This window comes from Cyprinodon variegatus, unplaced genomic scaffold, assembly GCF_000732505.1.
Source record: "Cyprinodon variegatus isolate N-32 unplaced genomic scaffold, C_variegatus-1.0 Scaffold900, whole genome shotgun sequence".
Taxonomy (NCBI): domain Eukaryota; kingdom Metazoa; phylum Chordata; class Actinopteri; order Cyprinodontiformes; family Cyprinodontidae; genus Cyprinodon; species Cyprinodon variegatus.
Window position 1 is genome coordinate 122,449 of NW_015151353.1, and position 21,220 is coordinate 143,668.

The 21,220-nt window shown below is 37.7% G+C and overlaps 1 protein-coding gene across 1 annotated transcript in view; it reads left to right on the forward strand.

Moving 5' to 3' along the window:
- The window catches only part of glt1d1 (glycosyltransferase 1 domain containing 1), a 45,357-nt gene that overhangs the window by 4,191 nt on the left and 19,946 nt on the right, over nucleotides 1-21,220 (forward strand). The window contains exons 4-8 of the mRNA XM_015397968.1: nucleotides 6,388-6,439; nucleotides 9,523-9,559; nucleotides 9,707-9,763; nucleotides 17,173-17,271; nucleotides 20,302-20,351. Coding sequence (XP_015253454.1) covers nucleotides 6,388-6,439; nucleotides 9,523-9,559; nucleotides 9,707-9,763; nucleotides 17,173-17,271; nucleotides 20,302-20,351 — 295 coding nt within the window. The remainder of the gene's footprint in view (nucleotides 1-6,387; nucleotides 6,440-9,522; nucleotides 9,560-9,706; nucleotides 9,764-17,172; nucleotides 17,272-20,301; nucleotides 20,352-21,220) is intronic.

Here is a 21,220-nt window from a genome sequence, read left to right on the forward strand (position 1 = left end):
TCAAAGTCATTCCGTAAAAATTCAAAAAATATCCACTGGAGTTGGTTTTCAAGATTTGAAGACGTTTCGCCACCTCTCCAGGAAGCTTTCTCAATTCAAATGTGAATTCACATTTGAATTGAGAAAGAGATATTGATATTGAATTGAGATATTTTTTGAATTTTTACGCAATTTCCATTTCATTGGTTTAAAGGACCACTGAGGCAATGTAAACAGCACTGTTATTTTAAGTTTTATAAATCCTAAGCACTTTTTGTCAGTGTGTCCACTCCAGTAATAGTAATATTTGTGTCTAGTATTTGTTTTCATGGCAGTACCTTCGATAGTTGTTTCAATAAATACAGCTATGTATGACTTAAGTTGCTTTCAGTTATGTATCAATTTAAGACACTATCCAGATCAAACCCAGCCAGTCAGCCACTGGTAATAACTGTATTTTTTTCTCACAGTGTTCAGTGAAAATATAGCGATGCATCGCAATATTTCACATATCGTGATGCATCGTGATAAAATCGCATTGTGGCATGTGAATCTTGACTGGAATCGAATCGTGACTTCTTTGGCAATACCCACCTCTAGGTTTTATAAACATATATTTTTTTTTAAGTCTTGTAAAAACTGAAGAAATGAAGCATTTTGGTTCAAATTTGACCATTACAGATTTTAAAGGTGCTGCCCATTATTTAGAAATCAGTTTAACAGATTCCCAACATGTGCTGCCGATTTTTCTGGGGACGATATTGCTCTCTTTTCATCCATTTATGTGATAAAATGACACAATGATAAATGTTACACGTCTCGATTTACCGAACCATTGAAAACATTAACAGTGGATAGCAAATAGAAGGAGTAGTAAAACATACAGCTAATACAATCCAGACATTGCTGCTGATTGCAATAATGAATTTGCGAATCATGCATGCATGCATGCGTCAGCCGGTACTAATGTAAGAAAAAAAAAACATAAATAAAGGCCAAAAATATCAGCCGACCAATATATCAGTCTATCTCTTATGGTTAGAGTCTCTAGTTAAAGCTTGGTTCAGTACGTTTCTAACAAATTGAAGGAATCATCACCCAAAAATCTGACTTTTTCATGTTATATGGTCTGGGTTGGTGTTTGGCTTCAGTTTAAACATGCTGGACAATAACGGGTGTGAAAGTAGCTATTTGTTTTTTGTTATGTATTTTCTTTTAATGTGGGCCCTGTATTTAAAGGGGTCATAGAATGCAAAACCGAGTTTCCATTGTCATAGATAACGATAGTTCAGTGGGTGAAATGGAAGTACAGAGAAGTTCAAACCTCATCAACACCTCCTTTCTCTGCAAATCTCACAATTCTAAACTTCCACCATAAAATGGGCAAATTCAAACGAAGCCCGGAATTGACGTCAATTCGTGGATACAATTGCACTGTAGTTTATCAAAATCCCGGTTGATTTTGAAATTCCCCCCGGACATTTTTTTAGGTATGAAAAGTAGGACATGTCCGGGAAAAATAGGACGTCTGGTCAACCTACCATATCAACAATTTGATGTTTCAGTGAGTGAGTGCTTGTTGCTATGATGCGACATTGCTCAACAGCTTTGCTCGTTGTAAACCAACCAATCAGAGCACAGCTCATCTAGATATTCATGAGCATTCCATAAAGAGAAGAAAAACCTGTCGTTTCATTCTAGGGCTTTTAACCAGGCTTGCATTAGGGCTCATAGAACAGCAAATATGCCATTTTCAACCCAACCAATGTTACACACCCTATTCAGAGACCTTAAGGACCAGCACCAAATACCCTATAGAATCATTCTATTACCCCTTTAAACGAGAAAAGCCCAAAAGAGAATAGTGTCCACAAAGCACCATTTGATCCTCCTTCTTAATTTACGTTGTTCATGAGAGAGCACTAAAATCAGCCCAGTTTGCATTCAACAATCCTCTCTCTTTTCCACCAAAAGGGGAGATTCCAGCTGTCAGTGACTCAGCTGCAGTCAGGAAGTGTTGCTGCTGCTGAAACTTTTTTGTCTTCTGTTTGGTTCCCAACCTTTTTGGACCTATGTACCCCTTTGGGCATTTTTTTTGTGCCATGTGTCCCCCCTCAATCAACAGTATAGATGACAGCCCAAAAGTGGAATGCAGAATAACTAATTATAAAATAAAAAAGTATTTTATGTGATCTTTTTAACTTGAGCATTTAATTCTTTAGCATTTTATTCTTTCCAACTGATATAAAAAACCAACATAAATATCTTGCCCAGAAGCTATTACAAAATAAAATCATACTATAAATCTACCTTCATAAAACTGGAGCTACTTTGAGTAATTCATATATACTCGCATATAAAACTGAAGAATTTGGAACAAAATACTGGACAAAAAAATAGTCAGACAGACTCCATTTTCTTTTCTTTTTATTTTGTTTTACTTTGTTTCCATCAATCATGACTCCTTAGTTTGCTTTGAGCAGGCGTCAAGAAACAGCTGTTCTCTACTTCCAGTCTGTTCTTCTGCTTGATTTTGATTGTGTCAAAGCTGAAGTGGAATTCAGCCATATTAGAATAATATAATTTTTGGTTGAAAAAAGAATATCTTTATTTAATTTTTCAATTGGGTCCTAACGAAGTAGAACAGATCCCAGCCAAATTTTGTTTTATTGCGTTAGAAAAAATGTTTTATGTATCCCTTGCAATGCACTCGCAGACCACTAGGGGTACGAGTACCCCCGGTTGGGAATCATAGGTCTAAGACCCTGGGAAGCGATGATAAACAACCCATGGTACACTGCTAAGGCTGCTATTCCTACTTCCACATGATGTACATACACAAAAATCAAGTTCCTGTGAATACCCTCGCTAGAATAAAACCGGTCCGATGGAGCTCCATTTCACTTCCTTTCCCCTAAAAAAGATTAAACGTGACTTTAAAGACAATTTCTGAAGGATTTTAGGTTTTAGGTGGACTGGATGATTGGTTCCCGACATCCGGTGAAGATTTTTATTTTATCAACTGCATGTTTAGAGATATATTTAGTTAGAAAACTGTTTGAATGTTTATTTTTACCAACTCTCTTTACTAAACTGGAAAAGTGAGCTTTTGGGTTTGTGAAGTTAGGAAGCTGAGGCAGAGGCATTTCTTGCAAGAAAAAAGGTTCAAATTTATTTAACGCTTTCAGACGGAGAGATATAGCTCTGACTGGGCAAAGCTCAGTACACACATTTATATCTTACCAAAATCCCAACCAACACACTCCCCCCAGGGGAACCAACCCACCCCCTGCATAAAGAACTTTCTCACACTTGAACATTTGGAGTAAAAACAAAAGGCCGTTCGCTGTTAGGTTAATATATCTTTCACTGGCCAGATGGATCTTCTCAAAACAACAGTTCTCCCCTTCATGCCATGAAGGAGGCTGTCTAACTCATTCTTATCTCTCATAACCTTCGTTTGGAGCCTGTGAGGCTAAGAACAGACATACCTCAATATTTTTTACTCCACAGTTTAAATTAGTTTTTTTTGTTTTTCTCATAAACCATTCCATCTCTACAAAACACTAACAAACAGCCAATCTGCTCAAGGAAATTCTAACCCAAAGCATTTCTGACTTAAAGCAGAAACCTGAATCAAAGTGTTTTCTATTTGATTAAAAATCTCCAGATTTCTCCACTTCTTCCTGCCTCTGGAGTATTGGATTAAACAGTCAGGCTGAGTATGTTGAGTTTAGCTCCAACTGTGCAGGTTGTTAGTTTTTTCCTCCTCCAGTTAGACAGAAAGTCATTAACATGTGAATTTACCTGACATCAGTCTCTGTCTCTCTTTTTATCCTGATAAAAAGGGTATGGTAGAGATCTTATTTGGAAGGTTTTAAGGGCATAAATCCCTTTTGGGAGAAATGGTGAGATCTAGCTCTTGCAGCCTCAAACATCAATGCACCTCCCACTGTTGCTGCCTCCTCACACACAGACCTTGATCTTTAAATTCGGTCACCACACAGCTCCTGTTGGGCCACTTAATAATACACTGCCATGCCTGCAAAATTAATATCTCCCGGTGAATTTTGTCCTACTTTTCCTTCATTTTTCTTATTGTTTTCTTATTGTCAAGCTTTTTTTATGCTCTTATTTTCACCACCAACAGCTTCAGGTGTGATGGAGTTTATGTTTTTGCATCTTTAGAGGGAAATACTTTCTTTGTCCCAAATAAAATGTAAGAGAAAAAAAACGAAAATAACCTGAGTTTGATTTGTTTATGAATGAATAAAGATTGAGCCCAAGTCTCAAATTCAGGAAGGAAGCTGTAGAAAGCTACTCTGAGCTTTTTAGAGAAGGATTTCTAAGCATAGGCTGTGTTTTCTTATCATATGTTTGGAATTAGCAATGGATAGCTCAGCAGTTCTAGTATCCAGTATGAAGTTTACAGAGGAGGAGGGTGCAGCATTTAACAAATATTTAATCTAGCAGTGCTAACTCAGCAATCTGCAGAGAAGGATGTTAAGCAAAACATGTCTGCCACTCCTTGTTTCACCCTACTGAGTGTGAATAGAGGATCATTTTTAAGCCTGACTGGAATGAAACCGACAGAGTTATTTCTGTCGCTTAATAAATTGATATATTTGTTGTGTTAACCGGCCTATAAATTGCTGCTTAACAGACAGGCTTCCTGTTTCTCACAAACTGTCATTTTAAACCATTTTTCCTGATCATCCTTTTTTAAATTTTGTCGTACTTTTGGGCCCTGAAGGAATATAAGGGCGTTTTTTTTTTTTTTTGGTTTTTTTGCAGCCATCGTACCAGCAGTGTGCAGCAGTAAATGGAGGTGTAGCAACATCGATGTGTATAAAAGGTTATGAAAGGAAAATGCAACTTTTTTCAAGCCTTAATGTTCCTGTAACCTGGGTAATATAAAAAAAAAAAACTGATTATAAGCAAGGGTAGCTGAATTAGCTTTTGTCTGGAGCTTATTACCTGTTTTTTTCATTAACAATTGAAAAAAAAAACAATATTTCATAATCCCTCAACCAGCATTAAACTTTTACATTATTTACTCTAAGTTTAGCTTAAAAACAGTACGGAATGGACTCATTATCCGGAAGCATCAAAAAGAATGAAGGAGGAACCCTGATAAGTAGTTCTGTTTGGGTCTTACGCCTCACTGGTATCAGCAAACCATGTCTCACACTAGATTGGTGTCTATCTCATGGGGTGTGTCATTATTTGGTGTCCAGCCCTACTTTTCTAAGTGCACACGCTTTTCAATGCCATACTGCACACGTTTTCCCCCTTTTATACAACCTTGCCCTTAAAGGTATAGTGGAGGATGCTCTTTTTCCAGGTGGAGCATCTAAATAAGTGGTCCTCCTAACTGTCAATCGTTCTGGTGCTATGTTTACGTAAGGCCGTCCTACACGGCGGTGAGTCTGACATAAAAGAAAAAATTGCAAATCTTTTGGAAAGTAAGCTTGTGTGAGTGATGCAAACAGCAACTTTTAAACAGAACGTATACGAGGAGAAATGTTCTCCTGCAAGCTCTTTTACTTGTTTAACAGGTGTTCCCACTCAGGAACGGTTATAGGGTTGTGCATGTGCATTTTTCTTTTCTTTTTTAAAGCGTAGAGGGAGGGTCTTTTCCAAAATTGATGAAAATCCTCCACTATACCTTTTAGAAGATTAACAGTATTACTATTATTTATTTAGGCGGCCCTGTATTTCCTCGATGACACACAATAAAACATTAGTTTTATCCTGATAAAATGGACCTCTGCTTCAGCCAATCTGACTGCTTATGGGGTATTAGGCAGAATATTAGTATTTATATGTTTTACAATGGGTTGGCAAAAATATAAATTGAGAATTATATAGATTTTATTTAACCTCTGTATTTTAGGTTATAACAAATCAATTAAAAAGTAAAGTTTATTAAGCACAGGATCAAGATGGCAAACAAAATGAATTTATATAGCGCCCTTCTGGTCATATTGACCCATTAAAGCCCTTTATGTGTACCTCTGTGACGTCCACAAGCATCCATATATTCATAAACCGATGGGCAGATGTGTAGGAATTATGTGTCTAGGGGGTAAGAGCCTTGCCTGGCGATGAGATGTGGCAGGAAGAAGCAGCCAATGAATGGAGAAAAGAATAATGCAGCATAAATCTTCCATGCTTTGTCTCCCCAATGGATGAAGACTGGCCTGAATAAACGGTGCAGCCTCTAAAATGACAGCTTTCACATAATAATTCTATGAATTTTTCTGTTTTAATTCACTAACCCTGCTTTTTTCCCCCAAATGTGACAATCAACCTTGCTTGTTAAATAACTTAAAATGTTCTCCCATTGATGAAAACCATTGTGATTATTCGCTTTTTAAAGTTTCTTTCTCTCTCCTTTCTTATCAGGTTTGCTGTGGCTTTCACTGAAAAGCTGAAAGAAGAGGCAGAATTTGTTTTGGTATAAACAACCACTTTTTTCCTCATATTTTTCAGTAAAAAAAAACTGCTGTTTTTCTCAAGGGATAAAAGTGCAGTCATTAATTACAGTCTGTTTTAAATGTCTTTTTTTTCCTCCATCAGCCCAAACTGTCCAACCGCTTCAGGAATAGATCAGATATAGCAAAGCCTCTAAAGCGGATAACTAGTGAGATGTTACATGCATGCAAAACAAATCAATTATCATAAATAAATAGAGGTGCCTTGTTCGATATTATTATCAGATATTGGCCAAAAACTAATATCGGGTTATATCAGCCTGCAGTGGCTTGCAGCAAGAAGGTTCTGGGTTCGATTCCCGGCCCAGGGTCTTTCTGCATGGAGTTTGCATGTTCTCCCTGAGCGTGCGTAGGTTCTCTCCAGGTACTCCGGCTTCCTCACACAGTCCAAAAACATGACCGTTAGGTTAATTGGCTTCTCTAGATTCTCCTTAGGTGTGAGTGTGTGTGTGAATGGTTGTATGTCCCGTTTGTCTCTGTGTTGCCCTGCGATGGACTAACCCTGTCCAGGGTGTACCCCGCCTCTCGCCCATAGACAGCTGGAGATGGGCACCAGCACCCCTCGTGACCCCAATTGGGACAAGCGTGTTAGAAGATGGATGGATGGATGGATGGATGGATGGATGGATGGATGGATGGATGGATGGATGGATGGATCAATCAGCCTGCATCTAAAATTTTCGACATTGTCTTTGACTAGTATTACATGAGTTGGTTGTACTCATACATATTGCTGACAGGCTTTAGACAAACCTTGTCAGCTTGTATACACATAGTGTATACAAAATAAAATTTTGTACTGATCCCCATTTTCACCATCTCTGACCGTTTATTTTTTTGTATGTAACTTCCTTGAGAACAAAAAGACATTTCATAATGACCATGTGTCAATTTTCAACAGTTTTGGGAACTGATGATTTTAAGAAATTTTGTAATCGATACAGAGTCAATGCTAATGAAATGGGATTCTATGAATAATTATTATCTACAAGCAAGAAATCATTTAATTTAAATATTGTGGTTATTAAATTTAATTATATTATGTTAGTTCAATTCAAGTAAATAATGTTCACTTATGTTCTTTATCAGAAATTATTAATGTAATATATGAATTATATCATGTTATATTAAAATATTAAAGATAAAATATGAAAATTTAATGTACTTTAGCATTTTTGTGACAATTTTTCATAACCTATTAAAAGTAATTAACCCCTATGATAATAGATTAGGTCTGCATGGTTAAGTGCTTGGGAATGTAACAGTTTTGTTTATAGTAAAATATTTCAGGCAGACTTGATAAGATAGCAGTGTGTACGTCAGAAATGGAAACTCTGATAACCTGATCTAATTGATTTGTGTCTATATTTGTGTGAATCATTGCCAATTTCCTTTGGATTGTGGAGCTTTTATCGCAGACATTTGATCTGTGTTTGTTTTTTCAGAAAAGGAAAAAAAAACATGAAATTTGGATGTATACAGCTTTTTAACAGTGAATTAGCAGCTTATAGCAGTGAAATGAACATTACCATTTATAAAGTGCAGCAGTGATCAGAATGTAGTGTAGGAGAAAAAGAAAATCAGTTTAAAGTCATGGTGCAAAGGGCATTGATATGAAAAGGTTCAGTTCAGTGCAAAATAAATAAATATGGTGCAAAGAGCAGTAGAACATTTAGCTGTGTTCTATTTAAAGGGATTATGAAAAAAAAACAACCCGTAAGAAGGCAAAAAAGAATTTTTTGTGTGTGTGGTTAACGGTTTAAGAGTATCCCCTTAACAAACCCTTTCCAAAAATTTACAAGAAAAAAAAAAGGAAAAAAACCAAGAATCCGGCCCAAAAGCCTTTGGGCAAAGGTCGAAACAAGCCAATTTAAAAACTGCAAAAACAAGAACAAAACCAAAAATGAAAAGATTTTATCAGGACATCCCTAATTATAAAGAAAGATTAAAAAATGCACCATATTAGGGTTGTAGATATACTTTACATTACATGCATTTCCTGATAAGCAACGATATTTTTTAACATAATGTCTCTAACAACTTTTGCAAACAAAAGACGTAAATGAATGACTTTATTGTTATGTTTATTTGTTCTTAAAGTGTAAGAGTTTGATACATTTTTAGATAAATGACTGATTGCTTGATTTAAAAAAAAACTATTTGTACTGAAGATGGTTAGAAATAATAGAATTACAGCAGCAGGAATAACTTCTCAACAGGTTTATCTAACTTCTAGCTCCTTAATCAGTCGATCACATCCATCCTACATCTATTCTTTATTCTCCTAATGAAGTATGTTTTCCCACTCTGTGCCTAAAAGGGGGTTTATCCTTATGGACTGATTACCCTGCATGGATCAGTCAATATTGTCATTATAACGCATGTTTTAATTTACACAAAATGCCAATTCTTTCCAGAGTCAGGTTTTAGTCCTTATCAGATTGCTGTAATGAGATTTTGGTTAGGAAAACAAAAGGCTTTTATGTTTACATTATAAAGCAGAAAGTCTGTCAGTGTGACAACAGCTTTCATTATACCAACAACAACATTGGGCCCTGTTTCACTATGATCTGGTATTAAAACAACATTACAGTGTTTTATTTTCAGATGAGATTGCAGCCACAGGCGGCGGATTGAAGCCTGTGGCATCCTTTATCTCTCCTATTTAAGTGGTGACAGCAGGAAGACAAGGCGGGCTCTGAGAGGCATTTCTCTTTATTTTTTTTAACTGACACAACATATACATCGTTGATGGATCTGGTATGATAACATCCAGACAATTTCCTTTTCATCTCCTTGATTTATTTTGCAATATAACTATTATCTTATCAATTGGATCCATGACTCCCCTTTTAAAGTTTTTGTTTTGTTTAAATATGTTTTGAGCATAGAGGACATAAAATGTCTGGTTCTGTAGTTTGACACAAAATAAGAGCAGCACAGACAGTCACAATATCAGAGGATTTGTATAAACAAACGTTGCAGATAATTGATGATTGATCTTTTTCTAACTCTCTTGTTTTAACTTTTTTTTCTCCTACTCAAGGTGTCGCCCAGCAGTAAAATCTATGTTCAGCCCCAAGGTAAGTCATAATGCTGCTTCACTGATAATCAGGCGGTGAACCATTGCGTAATTCTGTGTTGCTTAATTTGTCTAAAATACATTTTTGGTTTGGATTTTATGCAACTTTATGCAGCCTGACACCTTTTCTTTCCTGCTTGATTTAAAGGTATTCAGACAGAAGTGGCTGAAGACTTCTGCTGGACTGAATTCTTGAGGAGCTCAGGTACTAGATTGTTTTCATCTTTATGGTTGCCTAGTAGCTCCTCATATTTTCCACATTTCCACTCCAACTCCTTCCCCATTGATGCTCCATCCTAACTGCAGTGTAGCCCTCAACTTTTAAAAGTCATTAATAATTTATTATCTTGTTCTTGAGGTGGTTTTTACTCCACTAGGCCACCAGTGCTTTGACCATTTGCCTGCTTGGCCCTTCTTCATCATCATTCATAACTTTTACGATAGTGGGCTCAGTATACAGCCCTGTGGGACACCAGTATTGAGTGTAAAAGTGGGATGTGGAGTTGCAAAATTTAAAAGTTGCTTAATAAAAATACCCCATTTTCAAAATGTAAAATAGAACTGAGATTATTGTAAATTAATCACAATGACTAGGGGGGAGTGGCGGCGTAATAGTTAGGGCATATAGCTTGGAATCTGGAGGTTCTGAGTTGAAGTCCCACTCTGACAGACTGCCACTCTGAGTCCCTGGGTCCCTATTTGCTCCCGGGGTGCCGAACGATTGCAGCCAACTGCTCCCCAAGGGGATGGGTTAAATGCAGAGGTAAATTTCCCCAATGTGAGATCAATGAAGTTAAATTATTATTTTTAGAAATATTAGAAATTTCAGAAATCACATTCTCTTAAGTATTCACAGCCTTTACTACAAAGCTCATTGAGAAGTGGCCTGGAGCGTTTTTTACTGATCATCCCGGATTTGTTTCTACAGCTTAAATGGATGTAGCCTGTAGTAACTTCAATTGATCTGGAAATGACTAGGAAAGCTACTCGTCTGTTTGCATACAGTCCCACAGGTGTCAGTGCATTTCAGAGCACTAAACAGGAAGTCAAAGGAATTTTCTTTCGAGCTGTAAGACAGGGTTGTCTTAAGCCACAAATATGTAAAAGGATGCAGAAACATCTCTGCTTCTTTCAAAGTCCTATTGAGCACAGTGGCCTTCATCATTGGAAAATAGAGGAAGATTTGAACCAGCATGGTTCTTTCTAGAGCTGGTTTAGACGTGTTAACACTGATTGGAGGAGAAGGGCATTAATCCAATATGTGACCAAGAACCCCACACTCACTCCTTCTGAGCTCCAGTATTCGTTTGTACAGAGAGGAAGACCTTCCAGAAGGACCACCATTTCTGCAGTAATGCAATAATTACAGTAGACTTATTTGGTAAAGTGGCCAGATTAAAGCCACTCATCAGCATCCTTAAGGAATCTCACACCATGGAACCAGAAATCTGATTAGATAAAGATGGATGGCCAGCTTTTTTTTTTTTCTTTTTTCAATGTGTTTATTTTTTCCCCCAGCGTTTTATTGTCATTACACTGTCACAAGTGCAGAGCAACAAAATCACCCAGTGGTGCGGGGTTGAGGGTCTTACTCAGGGACCCAGGCAGTCTGTGGGAGTTGGGTTTGAACTCAGGAATCCAAGCTCAACAACTTGAAATAGCCAGCCGTTATCATGTGTAGGGAGAGCCCACAACCAGGCCAAAACCATTCCTATAGTGAACCACGATGGTGATATCATCATGTTATGTGGTTTTATTTGTCAGCAGCATGGACCACAAAAACTGTTGTTTAGAGGGAAAGATGAATGCAGCAATGGACAGATATCCTGGATTAAAAAATAGTGTTCCACCGATACTGATAACAGTATTGGGCGGGCCCCTATCCAGCACTGAAATGGTGGTATCGGTATTGGCGAGTTCCAACAAATAGGGCACCGATACCAATGTGAGAACCAAAAGTTTATTCAACTATTGTCACCCATTCCAGGTAGGCAATAAAAAATTCTACTGGATTCACTTTGTATTAGTCTTCTTCCTGCTTCACAAAGGTAGGCAGCAGCTTGACAAAGCCGTGATGGCAATTATTCTACATCCAAGTAGTATGCAGTTCTTCATATATACACACAGACACATCAATTTCAAACAGATGGTATCGGTATCTGCCAATATTGCAAAGCCTGGTATTGGGGCCAATAAATGACCCAAAATGCACAGCCAAAAATGCCCATAGATAGTGGTGCTAAGCTTCAGGTATTGCATTGAAAATGAAAAGCTATTATTTTTTTCCCCCTTTCTTTAAGGTTTGTAATTTTTTGTTTGTTTTTTACCCGTTTTCAAGGGACCCAAACGTCTCCAAATTGACAAAATGGGCTATTGTCTGCTAGCCTTGTGAGACCATCCTGATCTCACGAGCTTTCAAGGTTTCACTCGCAAATCAGTCTGGAGACTCTCCGTTAAAGAAAATTTGGAGCCGTTCACCAAACGAACGTCCAATCAGCGTTGGCTTTGAGGCGGGTTGAGGTGTGACGCAACGAGAAGCGCGACAGTTCAGTCTAAAGAACATGGCGGCTTCAGCCGATGAAACTAGTGTTAGCGTGGCTATCGAGCAAGTTGTATCAGAATTACAGAGTATTTCTTCACTGAAAGAAGAGCAAAACACTGCTCTGGAGGCTTTTCTCAGAGGAAAAGATGTTTTTGCTCTTCTCCCGACTGGTTTCGGCAAGAGTAGCCTGGCTTGTGGTTGTGTTTTCGTCGTCGCTCTGTTAGTACGTCATATGCTTCGTTGATCTGATTGGTTTATTTGGCCCGTCTATCACCAACATAGGCCAATCAGCTAACCAGTATTTTCGCCCCTTCCCAAAATAACTTCAACGGAAGGTTTCCAGATGGATATGCGTAGCAAATCCATCTGGCGGAGTCAGGTTAATTGTCTGCAGAATTTTGATGAAATTGATTTAATACCATTTTGAATATGTCTGTAACGTGACTAAATGTGGGGGGAAAAGTGACACTCTGTAAATACTTAATGGATCCACTGCATGAGCAATACTGTAAATGCTTTGGAGTCATCACTTAGATGAACACCTTGTTGCTGCTTTGAATAGCTTCGCACATGCATACCTTCACTCTACAAGCATCTGGGAATTTAAATTGGACATTGCAAGATGATGCCCATCCCAAGTACATTAGTGCTCCCAGAAAACCCCTGTGAGTACAGAGAGGAACAGCTGATTTATAGCTCTCTAACCTCAGGATATTTATCACCAGGTTCCCCAGCAGCTGCAAGTAATACAAATTTTCCCACTTCTCACTTCTCCATTCGTTGTTCCTCAAACGGACAGCACTATTATTGTGTGGTTATATGAGTGTGCGCAAAAAATGTGTAATCTGAGTCAGTTATATTCCAAAACTGCCCGAGCATTGTTCTTCTGTTTAGACCAGAAAAAAAAAAAAACATATGACGCTTTTATTTTGTTGCTGTTTTGTTTTTATAGGTGGGAATTTATTCTAAACCTGTGAGAACTAATGCTTTGCTGTTTTGTTTTGACAACACAAGGTCTCCTTGTTGCAATCTGCTGAAGGCAACTCCCACAGTAGAAAACTTTGTGCTGAGACTTAATGCAAACACCATACTTTATTCTTTTAGAAAAGATTTTCCGAAGAATTATGCTTGAATGAGAGAAGTTCCTCTGTTTCTTTTATAATCCAAGTCATTATTTGTTCGTTATCTTGATTATTTTGTTGATGTTAACCTGCTTTGTATTGTCCGGTAATCAGAGTGAGGAACTTTTCCAGTTAAGAGTTTTTTAGGCAGAAAGCCATTTTGGGAAAAATCCCACATGCTTTCTTTTTCTGTCAGCTTTCATCCTCCCCTTGTCGTTCCACGCATTGGTGGCACAGCAGGGGGCACCATCCCATGTGTGCGTTTTCTCCACCCACAATGCAGCAGATTTTTCTATTGCTTGGACCGTTCCATCTGGCACCACATAAATTGATCATTTCTAAATTGCCAAATGTACAATGTGTTCTGTTTGAAGAGCATTGTGAAGGTAAGTAGAGATTTGGAATGGAAATGTGTTTTTAAGTGGGCCTCATTTCTGCAGTGGAACACTTTAGAAAGGCCACAGCTTGGGAAGATAAAAGATAAAGCAATGCTTCTAGCTGAATGAGAACACGCTAAGCTGCATGTGCTCTTCCACGAACGCATTGTGCTTTCCAGCGACAGACTTCAGCATCAAAACCCAGGAGCTTTAAGCCCATTTAAGCCACTCGATGAGTTTGAGACGGTGTCTGTTTGCTTTGTGAAGTGAGATTAGAGGGGAAGATCAGGTAGAGCACACAGGTGAGCAGTGGCATCATGAACTGTTAAGGAACTCCATCCTCTTAACATGTTAATGATTTTAGAGTTGGCTTGTAATTTTAAATAGCAGCAGTGTTGCTGGTGTAATGACGAGTAAAATATGTGCATAGAGAAGCTGTGATACCAAGATGGTCTGTTTATCATGAAAAAGTAAAGTTCCATAGACTTCACGTTACTTTTATTTATTTTCAGACAGGTTTCGATTAACATGCATTCATAGATTTATTTGTTTTACTTCACTGTAGGCTATATCACAGTACATCTTGCTGGACCATCAGTGTTATTTCATTATTTTGTATTATTAGTAGTGCAATAAATGTTGGCTGATAATATTTATTGGTCCATAGTTGGAATGTCTGCAGAATGCAGCCTTTCCCCTGAAGTTTCTCTCAAGTAGATGCTGACACACAGGTTACACTTCAGGATGCACACATGAGAAAGAGTTTCCCAGTTTCCCATGGTTTGGTTACCATTGTTTCCCGGCTCCTGAAATATAGGTAAAAAGTTACGCAAGCAGCAACACTTGCCAACTCCCTGCAGGTGAGTCCCTGATTGGTGGATTCGCCCCTTTTGGTGGAATAGAGACGGAAACGGTGTTAGCAAGCAAGCTAATTTTAGCTCCTTTCTAGGCAGAACTAGAGTTGATGGCCCCCCATACCATCCGCTGTGACATTTTAATACAGAATGTGTAAAATTTCTACTATATATTAACAGTAATCAACATTTGGCGGGCTGTGGCCTTAAGAGTAACCTGAGCAAAATAAATAAAATCAAAGAAGTGTCCTACCATGACTATGAAGCTGATCCTAGTGGGAAATTAGTCCCTAACCATGTAGGGGCAGTGATAGCCATGCCAGTTCAGGGACTGAGAGCAGTTCTTCTGTAAGGTGCATTGGTCAAGGTCAATGGCCGTCGTACCTGACATGGAACAACCATACCATGCATATTGCTTTAGGTTAGACTATATTAATTAGGCTATGTATAGTTTCAAAAAAATAATAAATTACCATCCCCCTTCCTTTTTTTTTTTTTTTTTAACAACTAGACTACTGCTTCTAGGATTGTCCTCGATACAGACAGACAACCAAAATTGTGCTTTGTAGAGAGCGCACTCGCTGGGCACTCTCTACAAAACCAAAGTTACTTTCCAGTATTGTTTTAACTGAAGCCCAACACCAACATGTTCTTACATGAAAAATGCAGATTCCCAGGTTATGAGTCATTTAATATTAGGGCTGCAAGTAATGATTATTTTACAAATCGATTAATCTGTTGATTATCTTTTCAATTAAATGTTTAATAATTGGATAGCAGAAGGTTTCTTAAAGAACATTGTTTACAAAATTAAACCAGTTTGGTTGTGGCCGTTTTCTCTGAAGCATCTTGCTAACGAGTTAGCAACTTAGTGCTAGTAGGTTCCCAGTGGGAAATTCCGTTGGGACCAAGTAGCACTAAATTGGTGACTTTGTGTCGGAGGTCATGGATGAGTCTCCTCCATCATACCGTTTTAATTTAGAGGGGAAAAGTGAGGATGAAGATGTTGTGGAAGAGGACGCCAGGGCGACAGAAGCTTGGTTTGGTGTAGAAGGCTTACAGCCGTACATGTTTGAGCCCTTGCCTCGCAACGCTGCCAGTTCTGTTAGCTCTACGCCTGCTGAAAGCACAGACGTCCATCCCCGTGAACACTGGGACGGAACTCAATGGGAAAGGAAATGATTCTTATTTCTTATTTGAACCATTGCGTATATTAGCTGCGACATATGAATCAAGATGTTATTACCGAAAGAAATTTGATTGACAGATGACCGCGGATATATGATTGGCTGAATTTAGGTGTACAAGCTGACGTAAAACTAACTGGTCTGCATAAGATAACGAAAAAAAAACAGATTTTAAGATGGGTTTTTTTTTTAGAGAAATTTTCTAAATTTTTGGCCGATATAGACTGATAAAGAGTACATTTATATACAGGTTTAAGCCAGAAGGCGATGACATCTAAATTTGATTTCCCTACGACTTTAAAGCCAAGTGTATCACATTTGACAGCTGAGCATCAGTGTGATGTTTTTGTTCTTGAAACACTGACTTACATAATCAGACACATGCAGTCAACAGAAAACATATAAAAGAGGAAATAGGAATGCGTAATGTATCAAAATTGATGCAAATAAATGAGGAAATTTAACATATACAAAATTTATTTTTTTATTTCATTTGTCTGGAAGGTTCGATGATGATTCTAATTTTGGAAAATTAGAATCTTCTGTCAATAATTTCGTGGTTCAGGCTTTAAAGGGTTAAAACATCCTACTGCAGCCCATTCCTTGCTTTACACTATTGAACTAGGTGTCCATCTGAAGAGTTTTGATCCCAATATGAGGAAATCAAATTTATCCTCCAGATATTATTGTTTTTTTGGACAATCAGATCCTTGGGCAGGGGTCAGGCCCCTGACCTGATGCTGTTGTTTTAAGTTGTTCTTAATAGCATTAAAAGAACTACTTCAGCCTCCTGATCTGGACTTATCTGGCAGCAGGGGATTTCCCTTGACTGTTGCTGTGCTACGTCTGAGCTCATATGGGTTAATGTGTTTGGCATTGCTTTAAAAGTTTTTGTTTTAGAGTTTGTACTTTTTTTTTTTCAGCACAGCAATTCCCATATAGAAAATGAATCTAATTGCCTACTTGTTTTACGTTCTGATCTTTGTCCCTTTATTTCAGTTAGATGCGTTTCATAAAATGGGCAGCATTATTCAGATCAAAGTAATATTTTGGGGCATTTGCTGGGCCTTGGCCGTTACAGTAGTTGCTGGCATTGAGCACGGTTGTCCGCCTGCCAGTTTCTGACTAATCTGAAGATTGAACACGAGGGCTGGATGATCTGGGGCCGGGGCCAACGCCACAGCGTTCTGTCTCAGCTGCAGCAAACTTCTCAAACCCTTGCATGTTGTGAGCCTCTTCCTGGTTATTTCTCAGTCGTCCAACAAGCAAATCCGCGTCCCAACGGTCGGACAGTGTGACCCTGACGCCGCAGTTGCACCGATTAGGCTGCAACCTTTCAATAATTTCAGCAGACTCTTTTTCCCTGTTGCATTGTGCAGGCACATTAGTCACTGCTGTCTTCTCTTCCTTGTGACCTTGGCTGATGTATTGCTTTCATTATCTGCTGATGTACTTGGGATGTTCATTATGCAGCATTTTTGTTTTTTTTTTATATTGTGTTTCTCCCTCTCTCTGTGTTTGGCTTTACTCCAGGTGTGAGAACAGAGCGTGTGGATGAGCTGCGTGTCTTCCTCCTGGTCTGTGGCCTCAGAAGAGTCAAGGACCCTCTCTATTTGGCAGAAGCCTTTTCAGGTCTTGTTATTTTTGCAATTTTAGTTCTGTATGAACCAGGAATGATAAAACTACCACACTCAGAGGAAAGCAAAAGGACCTACACCTGAACTTTTTTCTTTAACTCAAAGTCATAAATTTGAATCTTTTTTATGTGACAGACCAACATAAATGATTGAGGAAGGAAAAATATGAGTGTACTCTAGTTATTCAATATTTTCTTGAATCAAGTAATCAGTTACTGGAGGTCTTCAACAGGGGGTCCACGACCCTTGGGGGGCCCCAGAGGTACTGCATGGGGGTCGCAAAAGTTTTGGTTGATTAGACTTCTTATATTCCCCCCTGCAATGTTTTCCACTTATTGAAATGTCTTTAAATAAACATTAACATGAAATCAACACACTGTAGTAAACAGATAAATGGAGGCAGGAGATGTCTTTCAGTCATCAATGCACACATTCAGAGACACACAGGAGCTCTTTCAAGCAGGGCACCATTTCATTCACAACACCTGTCCCATCAACCATTAATCAGAATCAGAAATACTTTAATGATCCCAGGGCGAAATTACTTTAGTTACATTACTCTATATGTAATAGAGTGACTATAGGACCAGTTTGATAGAACACTATTTTCTACAATATATATAATTAGGGGGTCTCTGCTCCATCTCCATCAGTTTGAGGGTCCTTGGCATGGAAAACATTTAAGACCCCTGAGTTAGATGGAGGTTTATGCCTTTAAAAGATAAGGCTTGTTAAAGAGCAGCATTCAAAGTAGGTCTGTGGTTAGGATTGTTTTCCTGCTGGAAGGTGAATCTCTTTTGCAGCTTCTAACAGGTCTCCTTACAGTATTATCCTGTTTAAGTCCATCCATCTTTTCATCAGTTCAATGGAGCATTTATCTCGTTTCAAAAACAGCTTTCTCACTTACCTCTATGGTGTTGTTTTAATGTCCATTGATATTATTCTACAACCCATCTTCCTTGTGTGCTGTGCTATTTGCATAGGCTGACATCCACGTAAATGATCAACTGTAAACAGGATTCTCAAGGCCTTTCTTTTGCCATTTTCCCATAAAATGGAGTGTAGGGTTGTGGTGATGCAAAGATTTCTAATAATAATAATTGGACTTTATTGATCTCACATTGGAGAAATTTACCTCTGCATTTAACCCATCCCTTGGGGAGCAGTGGGCTGCTATCTTGGGGATAATGTGGGGTTAAGGGTCTTGCTCAGAGACCCAGAGTGGCAGTCTGTGGGAGTGGGGCTCGAACTCAGAACCTCAGGGTTCTGGGATCTATGCCCTAACCACTAGGACACCATTCATTATTAATACCTAGAAACATTTTTATACTTAAAAAAAAATTTTTATACTATACTAGACTCAGGATAAATCAGTGGCAAAAAGAAAAAAAATATAAAATGTTATTAAAGTAAAAAACACATTTTTGAAGCCTTTTGTGATTCTGCTGGGAAAGCAGAATCACCAAAGCTAGATAAAGGGTCATAACATGGTATTTAACTTATACAATCCTTTTTAAAGTTATCTTTACATTAATGTTTAATCATTTTTAGTGGAAAAAATAAATAGAGCTTATTTGGACCCCTATTAATCCACCTTTTTATCAGGTGAAACTAAAACTGTTCGACTTGAGCAGTTCTGAATAGAGCTTATTGACAGATTTTATTTTTTTATATCAAATGCAACATTTTTAATAATTTTTTTATATTTCCTGTATAATTACTGCTCTAAGTGGGTCGATCTCCGCTAAAGGCACGTTTTAGAGTCTCTAAATTCCAGTTAACGACAAATCGATTATTAAATTAGATATTATTTCAATAATTGATTAATCACGATTAATCTGATTAATTGTTTCAGCCCTAATCAATAAATAACCCAAATATTACACAACTTAATATTTTCAGTTTGTCTGGGGTATTGGGTATTATTCTTTTAATGTGCAAAAAAAATTGCAATCTAAAATAATAACAAAAATCTGCAAACAACACTTGTCTTTTAATATGAATACAAAATTATTACTCTATTCAGATATCAATACATTTTAGCATATCTATATTTTTGAAAACCATAGTGGAGTGCATGACTTATAGTGTAGAGATATTATTCCACCTGAGTTATGGGATGCTTACCACTCCTCCAGAGTTGGTTCTTTATATCTGCCTCTTGATTCTCTGTTCCTGCCTGCTAGTTTAGCTTAACAGTCATGTCTTATGAAGGTTTGTTTGTGGCGATGATGTCATGACCTCAATATGATTGTGCAGATAAACATTCTAGTTTTCTAATTTCCTGAATTTTATTGAGAGATATCAGAATAAAGGCAACAAAAAATGATCTGCATTCAAAAATTTTTATTCCACTTTCAAGAATAAACCAAGCTTTTGTTGGTCTAACACAGAAAATCCAAGTAAAAACCAGTTTTAGTTGGATTTTAGCAGTGGTCATGTGATAAAATGTTAAAGGGGCATAAAATCTAATTCAATCAATATATTAAGTAGGATCCACTGACATTAACTCGGGATGTCCCCTGTGGTGAAATTCAATTTAATTCAATCAAAAATACTTTATTAATTAAAAATGATGTTAAATCTCCAAAGCTGACTGAAATTAATTGCTTTTAAATACATTATCATAATATTATAGTTATATCAAACAGACAGTTTTTGTACTGTTTCTTCATATTTCACTTTAACTTGAATAAATTTAGAGCTGTTAAGAATTTTAAGTAGTATCTGTCATCCTTTTTTTTTTTCTATTATAGTTTCCAGCTATGGTAATGAGACAGCACTAGAGGGCGTCAAAATGTACATAAATGTTTAGATGAGCTGTGAGGATTTTCCTGTGCTGCTGGATTAAAATCTAGTGCACTCGTGCCTAAAAGCAAGAGCAGTGTGCTGCCGTAAGACGGTGCAACTGCAAGACGTCTATAAAAATACATGCATCAATATATATAGTCGAAATATGAAAAAATATTCACCTCCTCACTCTCCAAGCTGATTTTCATTGCTCCCTTTTCTTTGCATGTTTCAGAGTGGCATTCTGCAAACCTTCTCAATATATTGATCATAATCGGCCCAAAGGTAAGCAGGGATTTTTATACCTTTTATTTATATAGAGATTTTGACAATTCATGTTGAAATTATGATTAATTTTCTCTTTATTTTGTCTGTCATAAAAAGCACTGTGCTTCTGAATGTCCAGAGAAACCTGGCTTATGAAGTCAGGGAGCCTCTAATTGGATGTAGAAGAGATACAGGCTTTAGCTGTTTAGCTGGAATTAAAGAGCAGCTCTGGAGGGAAATGTCTTCACTGTCAGCAACAGTAATGGTGCTTTTTTTTCCCCCTCCTCTGCTTCCCCCCCCTCATCATTTGTGCCTCTGGCTGTTTTGCTATTTGCTAAATTGATCCACTGCTGACCCCAGATTAGCACTTGCTGTTGACTAATGAACTGTGCTAAGCTCTCCCATTTTCACACAAATAAACAGAGATTTATCTGGAAATGTGCAGGTTTAAATTACAGGCAGAGTCTGTGGCCCGGTCAGACAGCATCATTCCTCTGTCCCGTTTATCTCCCATGGACATATTAACCACACTTGTGCAGGCAGTGGAGAAAAAAAAAACACAGCTGGAAACTTACATCATCATCTGACTGGTTGATTTCTGGGGAAAAAAAAAGATTTCTTTTAAGCATTTTCAGTGCCCAGCTCCTCTATTCATACGCCCTGAAGGTTTTTATCGTTTAACACATTTACCACAGTAGAACATGTTCTGAGATTTAATGTTCAACATAGACCAACTGAAAGTAGAACAGAATTTTAAAGATTTTTAGAAATTATATTCTCAAACATACATTTTTGTGTATCCCAATTTAATGTAAAGACCAAAAGAAGTGTAACTTACGGAACAGGATTAGGGCCACTGGGGGAAAAAAAAAAAAAAAAGTGATTTT